At 39.8% G+C, this 25,764-nt stretch overlaps 1 protein-coding gene across 2 annotated transcripts in view; it reads right to left on the reverse strand.

Moving 5' to 3' along the window:
- Window positions 1–25,764, reverse strand: part of dntt (deoxynucleotidyltransferase, terminal) — a 134,037-nt gene that overhangs the window by 45,046 nt on the left and 63,227 nt on the right. For both annotated transcript variants that reach the window (XM_034121783.1, XM_034121774.1), the window contains 3 exons: window positions 23,457–23,559; window positions 8,908–9,156; window positions 8,444–8,527 (listed from right to left, as the gene is read on the reverse strand). In XM_034121783.1, coding sequence (XP_033977674.1) covers window positions 8,444–8,527; window positions 8,908–9,156; window positions 23,457–23,559 — 436 coding nt within the window. The remainder of the gene's footprint in view (window positions 1–8,443; window positions 8,528–8,907; window positions 9,157–23,456; window positions 23,560–25,764) is intronic.

Here is a 25,764-nt window from a genome sequence, read left to right on the forward strand (position 1 = left end):
AGCAGAGTGTTCAAAGGAGGCCTGGATGTCAGTTGATGCTAGCAGGGAGACCCAACTCAAACCGAACAGGGGGGGATCATATCCATCTCAGCAGGGGGGCAAATATTGGTGACTGTGTGGCCTCATTTAAAAATGAACACTCTTCCACAGCTTGAGAATAGCAGGGACAAGAGCTGAATTTGGGTATTGATCAATGACTTGGTTGGTACTTTCTGATTACCCAAGAACTATGAGGGTGGACGTCATTTTCACATTAGGACAAACACAGGAATTCCATTTGTCTTCGTTCTTTCATTTTGCATGCTGGCTCACTGTGATGACTCTCTTGAATAGATCAGAGCCAGAGTTCATGTTATTAGTTACAGTACACCTACTTCCCCTGCTATTACAAGTTAGAATTTCCAGTGCTCACACTAGTTGCCAGTCATTTTCACTAACAGGCCGCTGCTAAGGAGAACAGATTGTTGCTAAGGAGGATCAAGGAGCTATGTGCTGGTCTGTATTGAAAGGCATTTGTCAGCTAGAAATGTTGACATTTTCCTTAGGAGTTGGTAGAGACCGCAACAGAAATGAAAGAGAGTAAACTGACAGGTTGCCAGAAACAACACTCAATTTGACAAGTTTGCCGTACCAAAAAAAAAACATGTCAAAGTTGTGTTCATGGATTTTTGCTTCCCCCAAGTCCCCCAGTCGTTAATGAATTAACGCCTTTAAATTGCTTGCTTGTCAGACCATCAATCCAAATGGTGAAGACTTCATATCTGAGAAGCTGGAGCCAGAGAATGTTTGTATCTTTGCTTGATAAATTGACCAAAAAACTGAATAATTTGTTGTCAATAGACAAGTCAATAAATAAACAATTTTTCTCAGCTCTAAATGAAATGTGTTTATTCAATTATCAGCAGAGAAATAAAAGAAGAAACATCTACATGAACACATGTTTTTCACAATATTAACTTCTGCCTCCAACACATTTTCTCTTCCTTTTTGCTACAGTGAAAGAGGAAGTGGATTTTAGTTTGTGATTTAGATCCTCATGTACTTGTCATGCTGCCAGTTCAGAGGATTTGGCAGGGGATGGAAAAACATAACAGTAAACATGGTGGAAGGCAAAGAAACTTAGCTTAGCATCTAAATATAGCTTTGTTTTCTTTCAGGGGGCTAGGAACTGTGGTCCTCAGCCCATATTCACAGCACAGGTTATGTTGTTATGCCGGGCTTTATGAGCAAAAACACCCATCTCCTGGTACCCATAAAGCCTTGTGTTGTGGGGCCCTTCCCTGTAATTGGTTTGGATAATGTTTCCTCTATGGACTAGAACCTGCACTTTCAGCCATTTTGCTGCTGTTTTTCTGCCGTCACCCGTGTTCAAATTACATCATTTCCACCTGTACTAGCAACACAAATGACAGGAAATGCTTAGAACTCGATTTGATTTATTGGAACTAAATCAAATCAGAGACCCGGATGTACAGTGGAGATTAAACTGTTCATTACCTTATATAAAAGCAAATACTGTTTATGTTTTTTAATTAAATTGTCACTTAAAGTTACTAAAACAAATACTCTAAATGAAAAAAACGACTGAAACAAAGGACTGTAACTTAAATGTACTAAAATAAATACCTTTACAAAAACAAATACCAATTACTGTATTTTATGTTTATTTTACACAATTTCTTTATACTGTCTTTGTCTTTTTGACCCGGTTTTATTGTGCCCCTCTCATGAAATAACTGGCCCCAACCTGGCCCCCCTAGTAAAATTGGTCTAGAACCGCCACTAACCGTAACCCGCACGGTCTAGGGATTCATACTATGAATCCCTAGACCGTGCGTCTCTTTGTGATGGTTGTCCAGCCCCCCCCTCCCACAGCGATCGGAGGATTCCCCTTGGGCCTGTTACTAATTGGGAGTAGATCATTAGCTTAAGTATTAGCCCTGTAATCCTTTTTTAAGCATTTTATAATAAGACAGCTTGTATCCGCTGAGAGACTCTCTGAAGCCCACAAGATTAAAGTCCTCTAAATGACCGCCTTTGGTCCTGAGCTGGTGTCTCCTCTTTAATCAGACATCAGTCCTCATCACTCTCCTGTTTCCCCGACATGACCAGCGCAATCTTTCCAAAACCACTGGCCAATTATAAGGAACACGAAAAAGCACCATTACTGTGCCGTCCTCTGCCATACTTTGGACCAATTAGTTTTAGCACTGACAAAAAAGGAGGGAGTATTTCGCTCTGTCCGCTCCAAGTGAGAGCGGACAGAGGGAACAGTCAGTGACAAGACACACACGGAAGAGTTCATTGATCTTCATTACGGTAATTACGAATGAAAAACAGGTCAAACTGTGGTGCGATTCCTGAATGAACTCCATTAAGCTCTCCGCTGACCTTGAGACTGGCCTATAGGTGATGGAAGTGTGGAAATAGTTTGAAACTTTGAAAAATCCATCAGGCTAATGGTCATCCGCTGTAAAATCTCCAGTTGAGCTCACATTTCCTCACATTTCTCACTTTATGGCATCTACTTTTTCAACTCTACTCTTTCACAAACCTTAACAACCACTAACATCCAGCTTTTTTGTTGTTCATGCCGGGGACAAATGATTTCGAAGCAGAGAGAGTTATCATGACCAAACATGACCCACTGATGACACACTCATTTTTATTTTTGATGATTATTTTTTTATGTAAAAACGGGCAAATAAATGGGCTTTTGTTAGCATTTCCACTGATCCAACAATCACCAACAGTGCTTTGAGAGACACTGAAAGAGAGACTGACTAAGGAACTTTTTTTTTTTTAAAGTGACGGCGGTCGTTAACTATCCCTGCTCTCCGGCGTGTAAATGACTTTGAATGTGATACAACAGAGGTACAAGAAAGCAAGTTCAACAGATTCAGGGTTTCTTTGACTTGGCTCACCAAAACTTGAAATGCTAATCAGAAATATAACAGATTCCACAAAGTCTTGATCGACTGTCTTTAAGCTCAGGCTTTGTGACTCTTTTACCATACGAAATGGATCAATTGGCGCCATCTTCCGCATTGTAAGATTATCTCAAAGAAATATGAGAAGATGAGGCAACCTGTATAAGGCATGATGGCAAAAATCTACTTATGTAAATTCATAGTTATACATTTATTTAACATCTGTGCCTTCTCTGTTTGATTAAACAACTTTCCATTCTGCAGCATGTAAACTTGATGCAGCAGATTCAAACCATTTACTCAAGAATTGCATTTAGGTCCAAACCTGTCCCGTGGCGAAGGATAAGGGGGAAATCTATTTAGTTTTTGGCCAAATTAAATCAAAGTGAAATGAAATTCATTGATTGAATTTATTTATGAGCCATTGTGGGCATTGCAGACATATTATATGAATGCTTTAAAACAAAGTAGACACTTCTTTCGCTGGTTTCCTTGTATTTAAAAAACCTGCATATACACACATTTTGGAAAAGGACTTTTTCTAAGTCCTTAACGTCCCTCATCAAACTCCAACAAACACATGCAAGGTTTATGTAGGAATGAGTGTGTTGATTTCCAACTGTCCACTCAGTGCACGGATGACTGCACTGTCAGCAAGCCTGGCTCTCCCTGCATTTAAATAAACACCATCTGAGTTGGCTGCTTGTGTATAATATCTGTCAGGAAGCTGCCACCCCGTGATCCAGAGTCTCTGACCTCTGTCCCCCGGGGAACGGCTGACGGGACCACCTCGGTGACAGGGTGTCTCCCCTGTCCATCCCCCCACTGATACACCCCTATTTCTCTGCTCGCAACTCAAACACTTTGCAGCTCTGCCCTATGCATCGGAAATGAGCCGGCCCGTCTTACACGATGCGATGAATAGTTGCGAGGATAAACACGAGGTATGGATGTGCCTGTCACAAAGATTGATGCTTCCCTGGAATTTCTCTTGTCATCTTGTCAGTGCTATAAACTTTTTCGAGCTGAATAATTGAGTCCTTCAGCTGAGGAGTCGTGTTTACACTTCGTGCTTCGAGGAGTGTAGCTCACTGTCTGATAGCTGTAAATCACAGAGTTGTGCAATTCCAGCTGATGTAAATTGTACAAATGGCTCAGATTTAAAACAAAAACTGCAGGTGAATTCATAGATCAACACGTCAGACCAACCTTTAAAAATATATATATATATATCCTATATATTATTTAATATTTCACGTTCATCACACATGTCAAGAACTGATTTTCACTTTTTCAAAATAATAATTTGAACTGCTAAAAATATAAATGTATTATTATTATTTAGTCTGTCAAATGCTATAAAAGAGTACAAAAAAATGGCAAGATGATGCCTTTAAAATTTGTAAAAAAACTGTCCAAAACCAATAAGATTAAAGAATTTCATAGAAAACTGAATAGTAGCAAAGCTTCACATTCATTTAAGGAGTAGTATTAAGAATATTTGCAAAATAAGGGGCATCCTTGATAAAATGATAAACATAATTGTTGGCAAAAATGTCTTGTCACTAACCCCCATGACAAATTGGCTCAGTGGAATTTTGTCTATTGACATACCAAAGCAGGAAAACAAACCTATAACGGTTTGATTGATCAACATTTTTCAACAAACTCGCCTTTATGGCTGTTCCTGATCTTAACTTTGCTACATTCTAATTATAATAAATTACATGCAACACCTCTGACTGCCTCAAATCACTAATTAACATCTATGGAAAATGACTAAAAATATATAATATGTCACAAATAGAAGTCTGACATAGGGTTAATAATTATGACATCAAATCTTAAAACAGTAAAGGATTTCCTTTAACTTATCCTTATGAAGTTAAGGTTTTGGCTGTAGCATAATGAAACCCGTGGTATTAAGATTGGTTCATTATAAGCTATACAGCACTTTCACTCTCTGCCAGTGGGTACAATCTCCTGGGGAAATTAAGGCCAGTTTTACCGCACACAAACGAAGAGGATAGCTTCTGTTGCACCTACACTTATGAAGGTAATATAACTACTAAAATGGTGGCTCAGCACACTCTTTATTCCTTCCATACCAGCAACACAAAGTATGTTACTTTTTTGTTAGTTGCTAAAGATAGCCATGCCGCTAACAATATATGACAAGATTGATCCATTTGTTCATATTGAAAAATGCCAGTTTCTATTGAACTCAGTGCAGTAGCATTAATACCACTGCATGTCAATCAATCAATCAATCAATCAATCAATCAATCAATGTTTATTTATGTAGCCCAATATCACAAATGTTACATTTGTCTCAGTGGACTTCATAGTTTGTACAGAATATCAATATGACAATACATTACATTACATGTTACTTGTTAGACGCTTTCATCCAAAGTGACTTACATACTCAATACTGTGGGCAATCCCCACAGGAGCAATTTGGGGTGAAGTGTCTCAGGGACACAACGACATGCTGACTGCAGTGGGGTTTGAACCCTGATCCGAACACCAACGCACTAGTCCACTGCGCCACAGCCTCCCAATACGACACCCTCTGTCCTTGTCACATCGTACAAGGAAAAACTTCCAAAGAAACCCCACAGTTTAATGGGGAACAATGGGAGAAACCTCAGGGAGAGCAACAGAGGAGGATCCCTCTCCCAGGACGGACAGACGTGCAATAGATGCCGTGTGTAAATTGAAAAGATAATACATTCACAACATAGGTAGTCCAAATGTTTGGAAATGCATGTGACTCTTAAGTCCAGGATGAAAACACCTACCAACTGTTTTATCCTTCCCAGGCCAGTTATGTTCAGGATTCACACAAAGACAATGTGTTCCTAAACAAAACCTAATTAGCCCTTGCACTGCGGGCCAGCAAAGAGTTAACTGAACTGCATGAGATATTGTGTAAACAGATTCTCTCTGCTTTGCTGTGTTTTTTATATCACTGTGTATACTAAGATGCAGTTCATTTAATTGGAAAATGTGTAAATGAACTTTAAACTCCCCAATGCAATTACCTTTACTGTAATAAGGACGAGCTTTTGAATACAGAAACATTAAGATGGCCTGTGTTCCCTCAGCTTGTTCTGATGTACATTGCATTTATTTGTAAATGTACGTGTGAGATGGAGCATCCAGCCTGCCAAATCCTGCACACCCCCCACTAAGCACTGTGCTATAATTTAAAATGTTGTTCTCGCTCCAGTATCAACTCTCTGCTTGCACGCAGTGGAAACATATACTGCATGGAATCATTTAAGATCATTTGTCCAGGTTTCTCATGCTGTAGAAATGTAACACGCCAGCCCACATCTTGCCAAAAGCCTTTGAGTACCAAAGCTTTGGCAGTAATTCTCTATGCAGATTCATAAGAGCACACAAGAGGGGAGATGTATTAAATCCCACTATAAACTCGTAGATAAAACCTGAATGGCCTTTGCATTTACTCCTCTCCTTTTTAAGATCAATTAAAGAGGAGCTTGTGGTTTTCAAGTTTCACTGGCAGTAACTTGCAGAATAAATAGAATTGTCCTCATGTTCTCCAGCAGAGCAGCCTGCTTTAAGACCTCTAAATAGATTGGTGCAGTGACGAGTCCTAAAACCCGGAAGTGAGTGAGCATTTTACCACTACCGGTTCCCTCGTCTCAGAGTCAATGGGATTTCTCCATAGGATTTTGGAAAATAGCTCGAAATAAGGTCTGTGTGAAAACAAACCTGTTTGATAAATGTACGTTTTGTTCAGCCGGATAATCTCCACATGTCTACCCTACTTTTATAATGTTCGAATCATAAATCTAATCGCCAGAAGCAAAAGGCTAACGTTATGCTATAAACGAACTACAGCAGGGTCGCTGCTTCAACGTCATGCCAACTTAAGATCCATATTCAAACATACAGATTCAAAATGGTACAAGTTGAAGCGTTTGTTTGAGCAGTTTGCAGGAGGCAGGTACTTGCTTTCAAGCAGAACAGGGAAACTTAGCGGGAGTGTTTACGTGTTCGGTGTAATGACGTCAAACGTCCTCGACCACTTCTGTAGTCCTATTCAGCCACATGTTAACAACCATCGTTTTTCAGACACGTAAACTCTTTAGAAATCACCAGCGGGGTCACTGCTGATGGATTTAATGTCGTAGAACAAAACGTGATCTGTCTCTTAAATGTGTGTCAAACACAGACCTTATTTCCAGCTATTTTCCAAAATCCTATGGAGAAATCCCATTGGCTCTGAGACGAGGGAACCGGTAGTGATAAAATGCTAACTCACTTCCGGGTTTTAGGACTCGTCACTGCACCACTCTATCACCCCTTGATACTTCGCTAAGGCCCGCCCCTTTGTTGTTAGCCGCTACTAATCTGTCAAGCTAACGAAACTACCAGGGTGCCCGTGTTACCCAACTGCACTCCCTGATTAATACCATAGATTTGTTAGAAGGAAGCAGACATAAGAGTCTAAGATATGTGTTTGAAGGATGTGAAACTGACTCTGCTAAAACAAGGATATTGAAGCTAAAGCCAATCAGTAAAGATAGTCTAAAAGTGCACCATGAAATCAAATTAAGCAGCAACATATTTCGTGGAAAGCAAAGTAGACCTATATTTACAATGATAAAAAATAAGCAAAAAGAGCATTTCACAATACCTTCAGTTGCTAGCGTAGCATAGCAGTGCTAGTGTTGTGCTGTACTCTGTTGGCTCACAAGTTGTAGGACAAAAACGTAACGTTTAAGAATAATATATCTATCTGTGTAACAAGTATCACTGTCATAATAATTCATGAAGAGTGAGGATATATATCTATTTTAGAAGGTTGTTTTAGAAGGAGTCCTTCCTCTTAAAACTGTTATATGCAGCTTAATAAAGAATAGCAACAAGTGCAGAGACGCTTTGGTAAGATCAACGCAGCTTTGCCCGTTGTTGTAAATTGAATCACGGAAGCAGCAGCTCTACTCTGTAATCGCAACGGCACAATGTGTCCGAGAGAGCAAAATACTATTTGGCTCATCGCTTTTACATGATTTTTGTTAAATCAACACTTTACTTGTCTTAGCTGCCTGTATTTGAAAATAGGGTTTCAAAAGCCTCTGGTTTGCCTTGATTATAATGAATGCACACAGAGAGGAAAACGTCTGACACCCAAAAAGAAGTGTCAAAGTAAAGCTTAAAATAAACTGCAGTCCCTTACCCAGAAATCTCACACCCTTCGAATGCATTTGGTATTTCTCATGTTCACACAGGTCATCAGCCATGGTAGCTAATAAACACCTTGTAAGTGATTCCTCAACTCGAAATCCACTACCAATTAACAATAATGAATTGCAAAAATGGCAGATTGTGAGAAAATGTGAAGCTTTCTCGCTACACAAATCAATGTTACAGTAATTATATATTGATTATTCTCTTGTTTAAACCTCTCTGCTAGTACAAATGTCAGATAAATGTTATCTGCATTTTTGCAAGCTATAAGTTGATGGGTTACATACCTTTTTTTTGTCATACAGGGCGTGGTTGTCCAGAAGCATCCCTCGCTCCACTCGTGCAAACCTTCTCAGATCTCTCTCAAACTGCTGTGGAAGAAAAAAAAATCAAATAAATCAAACGTCTGTTTTGGGTTGTTATGGCATCTATATTCCTAAATGTAAACCTTTAAAAATAAGCAATTTCATATCAGCCAATTAAAATAATATTGCACACTTGCAAATGACTTTGTATTGACTTATTATATCTTTCAAATGTATTTGAAGGTGTATTTGGACAGAGTGCCAAAGATGAAAGACTTCCTGGACTTTGACCTTGACGTTGTTCTTGACTGAGCAACGTTTTATCACATGATGGTGGCACATACAAGACAATGATTGATCATGAAAGACAGTGACTTCTAAACCTTTCCAAGGATTCCACCCGCAGCCACTGCTCACTGTCATTCAGTTCCTACAATCCTTCTTACTCTGGATCCAGTCCATCCCAGGAGAGCGAAGGGGTATCGATCCACAGGCGGCGACACCAGGTCCACGCGCACCGCCCTCCAGCCCCTGATGTCCCCCTCAGCACAGTGGAGACCCCCCTCCACCTGACTGCTCTCCAGCCGCAGGATCAGGAAGCACTTTGCGAAGTGGTCCATGGCCTCAAAATGGTGGTTTGGAAGCTTCCTCATATCAAAGGTGGAGGCCTGGTAATTACAGTACAGAAGAATGCCCTGGAGAGGAGAAAATAAGATATGCCATAATGTATATAAGAAATACCTTTCTACGATTATTGTTTGGTTAAAAACTGATTTCAACATAAATAGTATAAAAATGTACTTTTTCCAACTGATCGCACATTTCTTGATCTTGTCTTGCCTGGTGCAGAGCTCAAGTCTATTGCCTCCGCAAGAGAAAAACATTGAATAGCAGCCATAATGCACGTGTTTGACTAAGAATAGCAGTTTTGCAAAAACAGCAACTACAGTAGTCAACATATCAGAATGGTGTGAATTGTCATTAGCGTCTTTTATTTGTTCATGTGGTTTCATAGCTTGTCAGCTCCTGACACACTATTACTGTTATGACATGTCTGTATCACTTTATTTTATGAATGCTTGTTAGACAGGAGCAGGTGGTAGGAAGCAGGATCAGAAACATCATCACACTTTGGAGGTGTTGGCTGACTCATTAGTCGTCATTAGAAGCACCTCGTTGGGATATATTGGTGGACTTTGGGACCGGGATAGCTCTTCCACAAGGAAAACACCGGCATACAAAAGGGCAAATGTCTTACACCACGAACAATATGCATAACTTATTGACCTGAACATTAACACCGAAGACTGAGCCGGCCGATCTTCACCTAAGGGGTGTGAAGAGGAGTTGCTCGACCCCAGTTAACTGTTCACGAAATGTATCTGTGGCGAGGGAGAGGCACAAGGTTATGGTTTGCTGTCGAGTTAGGATTTATCAAACGCATGGCTATGAGGTGAAGTGTTTTTTAGTGACAGCAAAAACCCAGTCACATTTAACTTTAGCCAAAACTTAAGACCAGCCAAAAAGAGCCCTACTGTATCTGAGGATCAGAAGATGCACATTATTAGAGTAATAATATCATCAAGCAAGGTGTTGATCAGATTAAAACAACTTCACTTATTCTCCATTCATCACCTACACAATTGGCACCAAAGTGAAGATGGAGGCCTTTTAAGCATTCAATTGTTGCTAATTAAATGAATTATCTCTTTAACTGACTGACCATTTAATGTTTTAATTTGTATTTTACAAAGACTCATTTATTGAATTACCGCTTGAGGTTTAAACTTGGATCAAAAAGCACATTACAGTAAAGTGTTTAAATGTATGGCTTGAAGTTACAGTATTTGTTAAGGCCCACCACAGTCACTTTTGTCTTTTGCAATTACAGTATAACCACTGCTCTATTTTCAGAGATAAGCTGCAGAAAGTTTTAGCACATTCAGTCTTTACCGCTGCTAAAAATTGATTTAATATATTTCAGTAAAACCTTTTACTGGAAGAATTGCCTGGATTGTCAGTGTGGCAAGGATTGTCAGTGTGGCAAGGATTGTCAGTGTGGCAGACGAGGATGACTGTTGCTCTCACAGTCTGACCGAGAATTGAGTCATTAAACACACCAAAGCCACTTATTCTGTTATTTGACAGGAGGTAGGACAGTTCAGACACAGAGAAACCAATCACTTATTTGAAGCCTCTAAAAACCTTGGGGTCATTGTGTGGCCTCGTGAGCCCCTCCCCGTTTGTGGATACTTCATGAGACTGTTTAACGCAACTCGTTTCAGAATGCAATCCTTTCAGAATAAAGAGTCAAGTCCTGTTTCTTATCCAAGAGGGGAATATTTGCAATCTTAAAATACTGAGTTGAGGAATGTTCTGTGCCGGGTGTTAAGTGGACTAGTGGATGGTTTGATGTGTGGTACATTTGAGTGATCTTTTATTTTATAATGGCCAGTAAGGAATTTTTCAGAATCAGTCAGTTAAATAAATATAACTGACTGTTTTGGGCATGGCGTCAGGAATTGCTAAAGTCTGAAATATCGCTAGAATGCTTCATACATTTATGTACCCACTAGAAATCATTTAAATGTTCTTGATTTTCTAAATTCTAATGCCATCTTCAAATCAATTCTTCACTTTTAAAATTGAATTTGAAAGATTATTTATATTTTCCTCAGGAATTTGGCAGGATGTCAGACCCAAAAGCAGTAAAAGGAGGATAGCAGGAATTTGTAATAAAAAGCGAACTTTTAGAAAACAAAAAATGATTCAAAATAAGTTTAACACAAATACAGGTGGACCAAGCAAGGTGAAAAGAAAACAAAGAAAAGCTGAACAGGTACATACCAGGGAGAGCATGAGGAACAGGATCAGGAACACAGGCAGGACCATAGAAGCGAACAAAGATGCCGAACTGACTAAGAAAACGTAGACAGACAGCCATATATAGTGACCCATATATAGTGACAGGACTAATTAGTTACATTAACAAGAAACAGGTAAAGGCACGAGGGCAACAGGGAGAAAACACACAGGTGGACAGACAACACCTAAAGTAGAAAACAGAAATGAGACTGAGATATACTTTATGTAAAATACAATTATTGTAGGATTTTGTCACAGTATTGCACTGCATAGAACTTGCAACTCTGAGGAATGTGATGTTTTGTTAAAGTATGTGTTTTGATTCTGAATTTAAATAAGATCAATCCGGACGACTGAATGCTGTCTTTTCATTACTCCTGCACTTTTCTGTGATCTGTATTAGGACCCGTAAAATATCCAGCCCTCCAACTTAAGCACCACAATTACATTTTCAATTTTTCTATTTTGTATCAAGTCTTTATAAATCTCCCTTTGGTGACAATGTGAATGCAAGGTATGCAAATCCCAATAAACATGACATTGTTAAATATGACATGTTTTGCATCGTCAAAGTATTGTAGAGCAACTCATTAGATTTCTTATTGTTTGAGTGTGTTTGGCCATAATTATAATTATTCATTATTGACCTGTTCTCGGATAAAGTCCTACACTGACAAACTGAAACGTTGACTTGAATTAAAGGTATTATGTCAACAGATTTGGCACAACTGTATTAGGTTAGTTGAAAGCAATAATATTAAGTTTAAATAAAAAAATATTAGGTTCAACTTAATATATATTTTCTTATTGAGGATTGACACCTTATCAGAGTGCATTTCTACAAATAATGTTGCCAAGAAAAATAATCCGTTGTTAATGTTATCATGAATAAGTGCTTATTGATTAAATCAAGAGCCAAGTCAAGTCTTACAGTATTGGTTAAAATAAGCTTTAAAATAACCTGGACATTACTGTATGTCATGGGCTTTAGGACCAGTGTTAACATCTGCTCCCACTTGTCATCAGTCTTTTTTGAGCCTGGGGAAGGAAAGAAAAAGAGATGTCTGAACATCCAGAAGAGAGACAAGCCTCCAGTCAGCCATAGTAGATGAGGCCCATTCCCTGGTAAATGGTTCCCCTCCTTAGGTAATGGAAATCTCTCCCAAGTAAGATGTGATTGTGTTGAAGAGAGGACTAGAAAGGGTTACTGACAAGAAACAAAGCTGTAAGTGTAGAAAGGAGTGAAATGGAGTGAAATGGAGTGAGTGCAAGAGTTGGAGAATAAAGTGTTCAACCTGAGAAATAGTTGAACGAGTAGATAGCGAAGCCAGGAAGTAGAGAGGGGAAAAAGACAGAGACTCTTTGAATTGATTTCCTCTGAGCCTTGGCTTGGCTGACTGTGCCTTTCTCTGGATGCACAAGTGTTAAGGCGACTAAGATTACAAATTGTCAATTTAATTCCGGAGGCCAGCGTAATTGTTGGGATACTGCTCTCCTCTCACTGGCCATAAATCGTCCTCACTCTCCTTAAAGACCAATAATTGGGGAAGAGAGTGCAGCAGGCCGACAGACCATCCGATGACTGAGGTTAATCACAAGGCATTAAACACTTAGTCAGCACCACCTGAATGGCCACTGCTTAACTGATGGGCATAAAAGTATCACAAGGAAATGGCTTCCCACCATAGACTGTATAAATGGACGTAGTGTCCATGACGTCACCCATAGGTTTCTGCAGAGTTGCTGAGAAGCCCTTAGTAGGCGGAGTCGGCTGCTGCCGTCTTGACAGTGGCTAACTCCCGCCTGCTCCAGCCTGATCCAAATAAGGGCAAAGAGGCGGAGGCGGGACCTGCTGCCACCGAGCTGGAAGCTCCAGAGCTAGCTGAGGCTAACAAGCTAAGCTAACATGCTCAGCAGTGCGGCTCTGTGATGCTAACCGGCTAACCTACGTCTGTTGCTCCCGGTCTGCACATTTTACGTTGCTTAAGGTAAGTCAACATGAAACTATTCAGCAAAACTTTCAATAATAATCTAAGGTATTGAGTTTTGGGATAATACTTGACTCCTTGATTGACTTTTAAAAATATGTATTTTAGCCAGAAGAATAGTTGTATTTATTAACTGTGTGCGTCTTGTGTCTTCATTTAAAAGCCCAAATAAAATATTAAAGGGTGTAGATGTAAATTCAATATTTGCCACCAAATAATTTGCAAAACATTATGATTTGTATGGAAACATTTTTTTAACCTCTTTTCCTTTCTTTCTTGATCCTGCTTAGCAACGGTCATTACAGTCCTTGACAGCGGTCTGTTCTACTGGATTTACAACGTGTCACATGTTCTGAATTGACCAATCAGAACTTTATTTAGCCTCCGTATTGTTTATGGTTGAATGTGGGACGCGAAAATATTTTGATTCTTAAGTGGGCCCTGAGTTGAAAAAGGTTGGGAACCGCTGTATTAAAGCAAACCCTACATGTGATGTATTTTACCAAGAGTAATTAAATAATAATGCAATTAAACTGTTAAGCATAATTGAAGATTATGACTTTACTTTATTTCTTACTTTAATGGCTTGTCGACTTTGGTTGTTTTTATTCTTGTCTTGTGTATGCACCTGTCCCTTTTCGATGTTTTTCTTTGAAGACTCTGAAGGCCATGTTGTTTCTACATGCCTTTTTCAAAAAAAAGAAAAAACACTATCTTTAAAGGGGTGGACTCGTTTGTCGTGCAAAGACTCTGGATGTCCGCCTCTGCTGCCCTCTGGACCGCGCCACATCTGCAATTACAGATAACCATTCACCTTCCAATAATAGGCAGGGAAAGGCCTCTTTAAAGTTAAGTTCAGTAATAGCTTAGCTAAAGGCAGTGACAGTTCCCACTTAGATAATGAGGCCAGAATGGCAGCATAAAACCACTTAAACACTGACTAATCTCAAGATAAAATCCCCGAGAGCCACACTTGAGACGAGTTGTGGGAGAAGGTCTGCGACCCGTCTCGTGCACGCGGGCGAGAATGTAGGTCACGTCTTATTCTGGCAGATATTTCAGTCCCTCCTGGCAGTGTATTTCCTAAAGCCTTGACTCATCTGAATGCCTTTGGAGAAAAGTAGTAATGAGTTATGGTGACAGTAGCACGGACTAGTAAGCACATGAATACAGATGCCCTTTGTTGGATGGGGTGTGTGACCCTCCTGCCTACACACACACTACTTTCTCTCAGTCTCTTCCTTCTGTCTGACAAACAGAAACCTACAAATCCACCATGAAAACAGGATGTCATGAAGCCTCAGCATGGCCGGCGGCAGTTTAGCCCAATAGCGCTCTGTAATCATCTCCCACGCAGCAGGTAATGTCAGCGAGCATCTGAGAGTAAGCTTATTCCAGCAGAACTGTTTACAGAGGGAATTACAGAGGAGGACAGCGGGAAGATAATCTTTCCCCCCAAAGCTTCTCCTCTGAGTCAAAACTTTTTAAATTGTGATTGAGAAAAAAAGCTTTTTTTCCCTTATTATGTTATTTACTCCTCTGGAGAGGGAGCGATGAGTGGTTGCGAGGCCACCTGCATCCGGAGGACGGTGAACTGTTGTCAGGGACACCAGGAGCTCTGATCTCATCTCACAATCTCTCTGACTCACAGGGAGAGACTTCAAAACCTGCCTTCAGTCGCAGATTAGCGCATGTTATCCAGGGACGTTTGAACTGTGCTTCGACTTTGATGCGGAGCTTCGACGGAATAAAAGAGCTCCGATTGCTGAAATGAAAGTGCAGAGGTTTGTGTGACTGTACTTGTCCTCTCAATGTCAGTCAAAGTAGCCGTAAGACCCACTGCTTTGATTTAAAAGTGACCAACTCTACTAAGAATGTCAAAACAATTGTTTTAACAGCTAAACTTTTCTAAACAAAGTGCAGCTCATAAAAAAAAATACACTTGACCAGTTGACCAGTATTTCACTGTGCGCAATAAACTAGTAAAGTAACACCTGTAAGTACCAGATTTATTTAGTCAGGCTACACCCCAATCATAACCTTCAAAACCATATCAAGCCTTGTAGATCTAGATGTTCGGCCCATCTTCGTTCCTACTCTCACCTTTGGTCAGGAAGGGTGAGTCATGACCGAAAGAACAAGATTACGGATACAAGCAGCCGAAAAGTGTTTTCTCTTGACGGTGGCTGACAGGAATAAGGTGAGAAGTTCAGTCATCAGGAAGGGACTCGGAGTAGAACTGCTGCTCCTTTGAAAGGAGCCAGTTGAGGTGTTTCAGGCACCTGGTAAGATGACTGGAAGGAGACCGAGGGGCAGACCCAGGACCAGGCGGGTATTATGTCTCAACTCGGGCCTATGGGCACCTTGGAATCCCCCATTCAGAGCTGGTTGATGTGGCCAGGGAGAGGGAAACTTGGGGGCCTCTGAGACCCGACTCCAGATGATGATGGATGGATAGATACAGAATTTACAAGTTTGTCGCATGCACGTTATTGGCTCATTTAAGCATCATTAGGCTATGGGTGAATTCATTGTTTATTTTATGCTAACTACTGCAGTGCCTGTGCTCTGCTTTTTTATTCAAAGTTTAAATGTGTAATTTGCACCACTTGGGTCCCCAGAAATACACTCACCAACTACGAACGGACAAACTGTTCTTGAGATTGTACATCTTCTCCAGTTTTTTCTCCCAAATTGTGTCAAAGTGTTCTTATTTATTACATTTCTTTGTGCACTGTATTATTCTGAATATTCTCAATGCCATTTCGGTGGGGACATGTCCCCAGCAGAAAAGACACCTGTGCGCAACTGTATGGAGCAGATGCCCATATTGCCTATTCAACCAACGAGAAAACGCTCCCATCTCTCACCACATTGGCCGAATGCAGAACAATGACGCATTGACAGAATGGCATTATAATGGCGGCAATGCACACACAGCTCAGCCTTCAAAAAGCTGCACTTATACAGTATTTAGAGACTGGGATGATAGATGGACTGAGAGTGAAACATGGCCCTCTCCGTCTCTCCGTTGCAATTACCAGAACCAAGCTGAATCTCATCTGTCTGCCACAGAGGCTACTGACTGACCTTGCCTCTGCCCCCAAGTTATGCTTTCAGAATATCAGCACAGTGTGGGGGGATAAAAAATGATGAACCCGTTTTCACAAGGACGTTTCTAGATAGATGTATTTTTAACTCCCTGCAGGCTGAGGAAGGGCTGCCTGCGATATTAGGCCTGAGTGAAGACACGTGGGGCCCCCGGGGGCTCCATTGCAGATGACAAGGTTACACGACTTAGAGTCAACCTCTGTTACCTCCACTTAATCATTGTGTCTCGTGTCCTCGTCCCCGCAGACCGGTACCCTTTGCATCCCTATACTCCATCCAGAGAGCGTCTGGTCCGATCCGTTCCTTCCTCGCCTCCTAAAGCCTTTTCAACACCTGCCAGCCCGCCTAATTCACTGTCTCACAGTCGTCCTCCCTCCTTATCCTCCGCACATTCACACATCCTTTCACCTGTTCCCTCTACCTATAAGTGGCTGCAAGAGGTGAGAGCGCCTCGTAATAGCATACAATAAGTACGAGGTAATTATGGTCAGGGTGGACCGCTGAAGGAGCAGAGAGGCATGTGGAGGTGTGGATAAAAGAGGGACGGTGGGAATTATTTTTATACCCGGTGATGACAAAAAGAATCCGACAGCGAGACCAGACTCGGCCCTGCTCTTCATCAAACACTTGTCTCCTCTCATGACCCTCTCCTACTACTGTACGCATTTATCTGAGGGAGGAAACTAGGTCGACAAATCCTGTCCCTTCTCTTTTTTTACTCTACATTCTTTTTAAGTGATATTGTCCATAATGTGTCTGCATTGGAGATCCACTACTGTCTATCACGTTCACACTGGAAAGAGATCAGAATGGCTTTAATAGGGATTCTATACACAAATATAACTACTGCTCTGAAATAAGACAATCTCATCGGCACACACCTGTATTTGATGTAGTTACAGTATCTCACACACTTGTTTTTTTACCTTTATCTAAGTTGTAACCATGTTAATACAATACACATATATGTATAATTATCTCCCATCCAAAGACGACATGCAGTAATCTCTTTGTAGAAACACTGCATGGTAAGAAATGAGAAAAAAGGATAGGGTCCAGAGTTATATTTGAGTACAAATACTTTTTAAAGTGCTGTCTACACAGGAGGCAATTTTTCAATTGTTCCATCAGACGCTTCTATTTTATTCAATACAGCCGTCTAGACAGCTCACATCGTTTTGTATTATTATTCTTTTAGTGGGCATTAAATGCTAGCTGCATTGGTGGGGGTGTCTCAAGTTAGGAAAATATGAGCAATGAAATACAACACAGAAAGTCCAGTTCAAGTGATCGAGAAATGAACAGTTTTAAACAGTTTTTAGACGAAAACAAACTTGATTTCCTCATTCATGTTGTCGTGCTGCATCTTCAAGGCGCCTATTTGCTCTCTCAGTCACTGTACGTCTGCTGCCAGTCGACTTCACGTAGAACCTTGTTCTGGACTTCAGAAAAGGATTTGACTCCGTGCTGTGCCAGGAGGGCTTTCTCATCAGCTTCCCATTTTATTTATTCTTCCTTAAAATGTTCTTTAATCCTGATCAGTTTTTCGATTTGCTTGTTCTGGTTCAAGATCTTCAAATCATCTATTTCTTCTAGACTGTGGAGTTCATGCTACAGGACATTTTCAAGGCTCTTTTTTATGTTTTCATTGCGTACTTTACATACAGAGCTTTTTCATCCTGGACCACTTTGTTCAAATCCTGATTGTTATGACATGGCCTAATGACAGCTTTTGCGACATTGCAATACTCCTCTTAAGCTTCGACACAGAGACGCTTCTTGCAGGGCAATATTTTGAAAGCTATCATCTTCTTTTGACGCTTTCATTGAGTCATACTTTTTTTTTTTCTGCATTGTGTTTTCTTTGTGGAGCTCTTCACAGAATTCTTGCATTTCATGTTTTATTGCCTCATTCTGCAGGGTAACTGACTCTTTCTCAGCTTACGTGACAATGTAAGCTTCCTCCAAATCTTCCATACTCTCCTCGAGTTTGAAGAAATCCATTTGCATGGCGTCATCTTGACAGATCATGTCTTCTTTTGACATGTCCATTGCATCGTCCTTCTGCTGCATAGTATTTTCATTTGGGGGGTCTTTGCACAGCTTCTGAATCTCATCTTGCAAAGCATCTTCAAGCTAATTGCCTCTTTCTCTGCTTTTACGACATTGTGATGTTCATCCAAAACTTTGAAATGCTGTTGCCTTGTCATGAGCTGCAATACTTCTCTTTGCAGGGCACTGTTTTCACAGATAGTTGCCTCTGTCTCCGGTTTATGCTCCATTACCTCATTGTGGCTATGGTTTGTTTGACTATGGCTTAGACAGTGATGTGAATTTGGATCTCTTCACTGCACTCCCTAACTTCTTTATAAAGGAAGGAACATTGTTGCCTTCTTGCAGTCATGTTTCCTCCAAACTTTGAAAGCTGTTAAACTTTCTCTTGATCTTGTGAATTTAGATGTGCTGCTGCTATCTGTTCCCGGCAGGAGGGCCATTTCTTTTTTTTAGAGGACTCCTGAGGACAGACGGCAATTCGGTTGCAACTTCTATTTTGATTTCTTAAAGCTTGATCGTGACAAATATTTATCTTTTTACCATGAAAATATCAAGTCAAGCTGTGGTCAGTGCAGAAAATATGACAGCTGATAGAAATGCAAAGTAAGTATAAGTAAAGTACTATGGTGTTAGCAATAGCCTAGTGTTGTGATGCACTACTCACGATCAACATTATAATCTCGCACCACAGCTCATGGATTTGTCTTTTGCCAGTCATCAAAAGCAAAGTAAAAATACTCCCAGTGCAACAAGCTGCATTGGTAGGGATGTTTTATTTACCAAGTAAAGCGTCCATGGGTTCAGCTTTGAGACAATATTTTTTCAGAACCAAAACTCCAGTGCAGATCTCAGCCATGTGTCTCGTGCTCCCCTCCAAAACAAACAGTTGTTTCTTGTTTAATTGTCCCTCCTGGCTTCTTTACAGTCAAGGTGGCGAAGAAAATAACAACAATGGGGGTAATTATCTTACATTGTGCCATATCTTCCTTAAAGTGGACCTATCATGCTATATTTGAATAATATAGTATAGGACCATACCTATATAAGGCATATTTATACTTTTTTTTTTTCAAAATACGAAACAGATCATGCATTTTAGCCATGCCTCATTTTGCTCATTTGACATTTTTTAGCTCTGTTTTAGCAAGGGCTGATTCTGTGAGAACAGCACCACCTACAGGCCTGGCATATGTACTACAGCGTCTCCAGCGCTTTCGAACGGCAATGGCCGTGGCTGTCTCCTCCTGATTGGTGGAGTTGGCCCAATAGCCGTAGCGCCACTGTCCTGACGTCAGGACAGTGTTCAAATCTGGATCAGTTTTTATCAGATCCGTTGCAGCCCCTTTTTTAGAGATTTGGGTATGGAGGAAAATAGAGAGGGTTGTGTTTTCTGACACTTGGTGAGTTCCCTGGAACACCGGGGACACATATTCATGTATAAAAGACGTACAAAAGTGCATTTTGCATGATAGGTCCCCTTTAAGCAAAGTATATTGAGTACGGAATTAAAATGCAGATGATTCCACTCAAAATGGGACCTGCAAATAATATGGTTCAAAATGAGTCCAAATGTCAGTTTTAAGGCCACAACGACAGCTAAAATATGGACCTTAAGAGACTAGGTGAGGCTTGTTTTAGCCTTGACCTTTGCCAGTAATCTGTTTTGCTAGTAAAGCAATTGTAGATCACTTGCCACCACATGTTTTAAGTGATAAGGAAGGCGTCTTCACGGTTCCACACAAACCCTAGGACACATAACAGAAAACCTTCATGGCCAGGCACGGGGAAAAAGGCTTCTAACTTTTCCTCAGGTTGGATACAAAGTTATGTTTTGAAGTTTGTAAGTAAATGTTATCTTAAAGGTCACCAATTATATAAAATCCACTTTTTCATGTCTTGTATACATAAACATGTGTCCCCTCTGTGTAAAGAGATTCTGAAAGTTTCAGGAAAAAATATTCTCTCTCTTTTTGTCCTGATCCATTTATATAAAAACCTGTCTGAAAATGAGCTGATCAGATTTTGGCCCCTTTATGATGTCATGATTTTTTGGCTTGTGTAACCATTAGCCAATAACCAACCAAGGTAACCCCCCCCCCCACCTTATCACCTGAATCTCCTCCGAGAGCACCATTGAGTTCTTTTTAACCAAATATCTCTCAGAGAGGCGTGGGGAGGGGCTCCTTATTTTCATCTAAAGTAACAGACACAGAATCAGCACTTTTGAAACAGGGCTGAAACAGAGGGGATTATGGGATGCTGCAATGATCTGTTTGGTGTTTGGAGCCAAACACTTCAGAGACATGTTTTGCATATATCTGAGACCTATAATATATTGATGAAAAACAGTATAATAGGGGACCTTTAACATCGCATGTGAACATGTAACATTCTGTCTCCTGGGGTTGGTCGGGTTTAGTTCAACATTTTTCGGTTCTGCGTGGGTTCGCTTACGCTGGCTTTGGTTTCAAGTTTAGTTACTGCTGAGGGTTAGGGATGTGTGAATACCTCTCTGGTGAAGCCCTAACGTTTGTACTGAACCTGCAGACATTGAATTACATTACATTTCATTTAGCTGACGCTTTTATCCAAAGCGACTTACAATTACCAATTACAGGGACATTCTCCCTGGAGTAACTAAGGGCTAAGTGCCTTACTCAAGGGCACACTAGTGGTGGTGTTCCAGGCGGGATTTGAACTCACAACCTTCCGATCTTCAGCCCACCTCTTTGACTCGTAATTTTCCTCCTCTGAGGGGCTGAATCTATGTAAACCTTTAACTAACAGATTTTTCCGTTTGCGTAAATGCAAAAGTTGGTGTTATTTAAATGATCTTGTAATGTTGTAAATCCAGAGAGCTGGACGAGGTAGAAACAGTGGGTATAAAAATGAACGCTGTTGTGATTAAGACCTCAGTTTAATGTAATTAGGTAAATGTGTTTGCATGCATCAGACGCTTCTGAAGAACATTGATATGTGTCATATTACTGTGGAATTAGTAGCAAATAGTTGTCATCGTTTGAGTACAGCTAACAATCAACCCAGTATGTGTCAGTAAACATAGCATGCCATTAACACTGTCTGTCATTGTGTTTTATCTCTCGCTCGCTTTTTTATAATAATTCTCACTTGAGGCGTTCCATTCTCTCTGCATTAAGGTGCCAGCTGTCTGTCTGTTTTCACATTCCTCCCCTCCTTTTCTTTTCTCCCTTTTCCATTGAAGAGCTCCCAAAGCTGCCAATAGTCCCTGAAAGACCAGCTCAAAGTTTTTCAAGTGGCCTGCTAAATGATACCATTTCTCTTTCACCTGATTCACTCACTTTTCTCTGAAGGCAACCAAATCGGCAGAACCTCGGTCAAGCTTTCTCTCTAAGTTTTATAAAAAGACTATTGTAGGTTACCAAGGTCGGTTCTGGATGATGGAAAGTGACCAACTCCATTCAAAGATTTTTTTTTGTGCAAAGATAACTAATGCATCTCTGCAGATAGGTCTTTATGGCAGGAAGTACTTTCAATTCTACAGTGGAAATGAATGGGAGATTGATTTGTGGATTAATTAGGGGTTTATTATCATCTAAATATTTCATGAGAATTGGACACAACAACAGACTGGCAAAAGAATGAACGCATTAAACTAAATGTAATGATTTACTTTGGGCCAAGTGAAATTCGAAATCCATTAAAAAAGTTTTTGTTTGAAGTCAAGTCAAGTTCTTAGCAAATATCAGAATGTTTTTGGGTATTGATTTATTAAATCTTGTCTCCCCATTAAGTCTAGAGAACATTATAAAAATAATAATAAAGTAGATCACTCAAAAGCAATGAATTATCGCAAAAGAAGGTTATATGTAGCTTTTGAAACATTACTACAAAAAGGGGTCCAAATGATGTTACAATGATATTACACTTTTGGAAATGTATATCAAAAAATAATAGTGCCATAGAGTTTCAAAGAGCACCAGATGCTGATTGGTTGAAGCAAATGCTATATAAATACAACATCCTTTGTTCATATCAGACTTGGGCCCTTCGTTGGTTTTCATACCTTTCTCCAACCCCCAAAAGGATTGTCTGTTGTAATATTTATGCAGTGTAGAATCAGATTATGATAACCTAAGCCTTGTTGAGTATCGGGAAGAATCTGACGAAATGATATATGATACAGGGGTTCCAGTTTAGTATATTACGAAACTGTAAGCAAGGCAATAGATGGAATCTTTTTAGGGAACATACAACACCATATTCACTTTTATTTGTAATCAGTGTTATATCTGCATTTGGATGGATGTAAAATCTACTTATTTACCTCATTATTGAACATACTGAATACTCTGTACTATTAGCAAGTTTTAGCTTTGGCAGGTGGATCAGTTAGCTAAGTAACACATGTTCCAAATAAATGACCACTTATCTTATCATAAGAACTAGTTTAGCCTATGTGATGCTATCTATTTTATTGTCGTGATGTGTAGAACTCCACCTACAAACTGGAAACACATATGACCACTTAGCATTAAATGCAAAGTGTTCAAGTCGTTTTCTGAACTTCTTTTTGCAATTCAACAATTATAACACAGGAGAGCAAAATGATAGGGTTTCAAGGGAAAATTGTGCAGTCCTCTGTTTATTCCATTATTCTGTCCAGAGTTCTCCTTAGCCTTTGATGAGTCTTGTACTGTAGAAGGATTTTCAAAAATTCTATTTAATTTTGTTGGATTGGATTAAAACCAATACTAATATAGCTATTCATTTTATATACATTTTATTTAGGCTATATAATTAAATCGATTTTTTGTTTGTTTTATCTGAGTGTTCCAGGGTATTCTCTGAATACCTTGAAGGCCCTGACGGTTCACCACTGTGCTATAGTTATATCAATATAACGGAATGCACGTTTATTAAAAAATGGTGATCAACAAGGCTCAACATCTTCATTACTTCCCTTAGTTGCATACAAAAGAAGGCAACATACTTACTTGCTCTTTTAGCTCATCAATAACGTTGGGTAGCAGACTCTCCTCCTCCCCCAGCTCAGGTGTGGTCACGATAAAATCTACGTCATGACCGAACTCCTTTCCCCTGGATATAAAGACATAACACTGTAAATCATTCACTGTGCTGGGAAATAATGAAAATAATTATCTTTCAGTCACAGCCCTTAACTGATGAAGACGGAGGGTGACAGACGGAGCTATTAAAAGCACATTATGGCCTTGACTTTTTTCATTATTCTAACAAGTCATTTGTTCTCAGTTGTTAGGTGTGAAAGCTCCTTTTTGTTGCCTCTTAAGCTGTCAGAGCTTTAACTTTTATGAGAATCATCATTTTCAGCTTGGATCAGTGTCATAAAGCACACCCATACAGTATATGGACCCTGACTGTGCTTGCATTTTCTTCTGTCAGCACAACTTCACTGTAGTGGAAGTGATTATTTAATGATTATCAGGTAGGAACATGAACACTGAAAAGCTCAGCAGAGAACCCGCTGTATTTGCATCATATGTGTACACAAAAGGCTTATCAAAGCGCCTGTCAGTTTTCAGTGCACTGAATCAGAAACAACATTTGTTACTGTTGTGAGGTCAGTGGTGTCTCTATGAAGATACAGCTTGGGATGATTGATGTCTAAATAATCATTTCAGTAGCTCTTTCACACACAGTTAAAGTAAGTGAATGGTATTAAGATCTGTAGTTGCATTTGTTTACTCCTATGAAATCATGTTTTACTCTCACTAAAAACCAGTCAGGGTATGAAAATAGAGTCAAATGTAAACTGGAGATGTTGTGATTTGGTTGTAAAATTGCTATTGTGAATGTCCAATCCGTATGTTAAGCTCTGTGTGAGTTTCCCTTACCAATCATATTGTGGTGTTTTGAAGATTTGAGTATAACTGATTCACTAAAGAAACATGGTTTGTGGACAGTTACGAGAGAGGAGTCAATGTCTGAATTAGCTTTGGAACTCATTGTCATATTAGCAGCAACAATTTAGATGGTAGATAGATAGCTTTTGAGACTGACTACTCCTGTATAAAGTCAACAGTTGGCAGCTTAGAAATAAAAAGGGTATTAATTGAGAGATGCCATTAAAACCCTCTTGAATTAAAGGGGACCTATCATGCAAAATGCACTTTTGTACGTCTTTTATACATGAATATGTGTCCCCGGTGTTCCAGGGAACTCACCAAGTGTCAGAAAACACAACCCTCTCTATTTTCCTCCATACCCAAATCTCTAAAAAAGGGGCTGCAACGGATCTGATAAAAACTGATCCAGATTTGAACACTGTCCTGACGTCAGGACAGTGGCGCTACGGCTATTGGGCCAACTCCACCAATCAGGAGGAGACAGCCACGGCCATTGCCGTTCAAAAGCGCTGGAGACGCTGTAGTACATATGCCAGGCCTGTAGGTGGTGCTGTTCTCACAGAATCAGCCCTTGCAAAAACAGAGCTAGAAATTGTCAAATTGAGCAAAATGAGGCATGGCTAAAATGCATGATCTGTTTGGTATTTTGAAAAAAAAAAAAGTATAAATATGCCTTATATAGGTATGGTCCTACACTATATTATTCAAATATAGCATGATAGGTCCACTTTAACTTTAGCAGTAATTGTCATATTAGCAACTAGCAACAGTTAGCAAGCTAGTTAGCAAGCTAGTTAGCTAGCGATTGAGAATGATTACTCCATGTGTAAAGTCAACAGTTGGCAGCTTAGAAATAAAAAGGGAGGAATTAAGAGACTTCATGCCTCTTAAATGAACGTTGTAACTCATTGTCATATAAGCATCTAGCAACAATAAGCAAGCTGTAAACTAGCTTTTGAGACATACTAATGCTGTATAAACACAACCGTTGGCAGCTTGATTTATAAATTAGGAATTGAGAGATGCCATTTAATGCATCTTGAATGAACTTTGAAGCTCTTTGAAATATCAGTAACAAGCAACAATTAGCAAGGCTGTTAGCTAGCTATTGAGACTGACTATGTACTCCTGTAGAAAGTGAACAGTTGTCAGTTTAGAAGGTAGGCATTGAAAGGTTAAATAAATATGACCTTACAAATGTACAAGTACCTAATAATATAATCATAATATGCAAGCATTATAGTTTCCAAATTATTCAACGCCATTTATAGCATTCTGTTACTGCTTAAGGAAGTCCATAATGCAGACATGCTTAATTTTCCTATGTATAGTCGCAAAACCATGCATCAACCTTTACTTCTAACACAAACTGACAGGATCTTTTTATTTTCCTGCACATGGGAACTTATCTGCCCTT

The sequence above is a fragment of the Trematomus bernacchii genome, unplaced genomic scaffold (genome assembly GCF_902827165.1).
Source record: "Trematomus bernacchii unplaced genomic scaffold, fTreBer1.1, whole genome shotgun sequence".
In the NCBI taxonomy this organism is placed as follows: domain Eukaryota; kingdom Metazoa; phylum Chordata; class Actinopteri; order Perciformes; family Nototheniidae; genus Trematomus; species Trematomus bernacchii.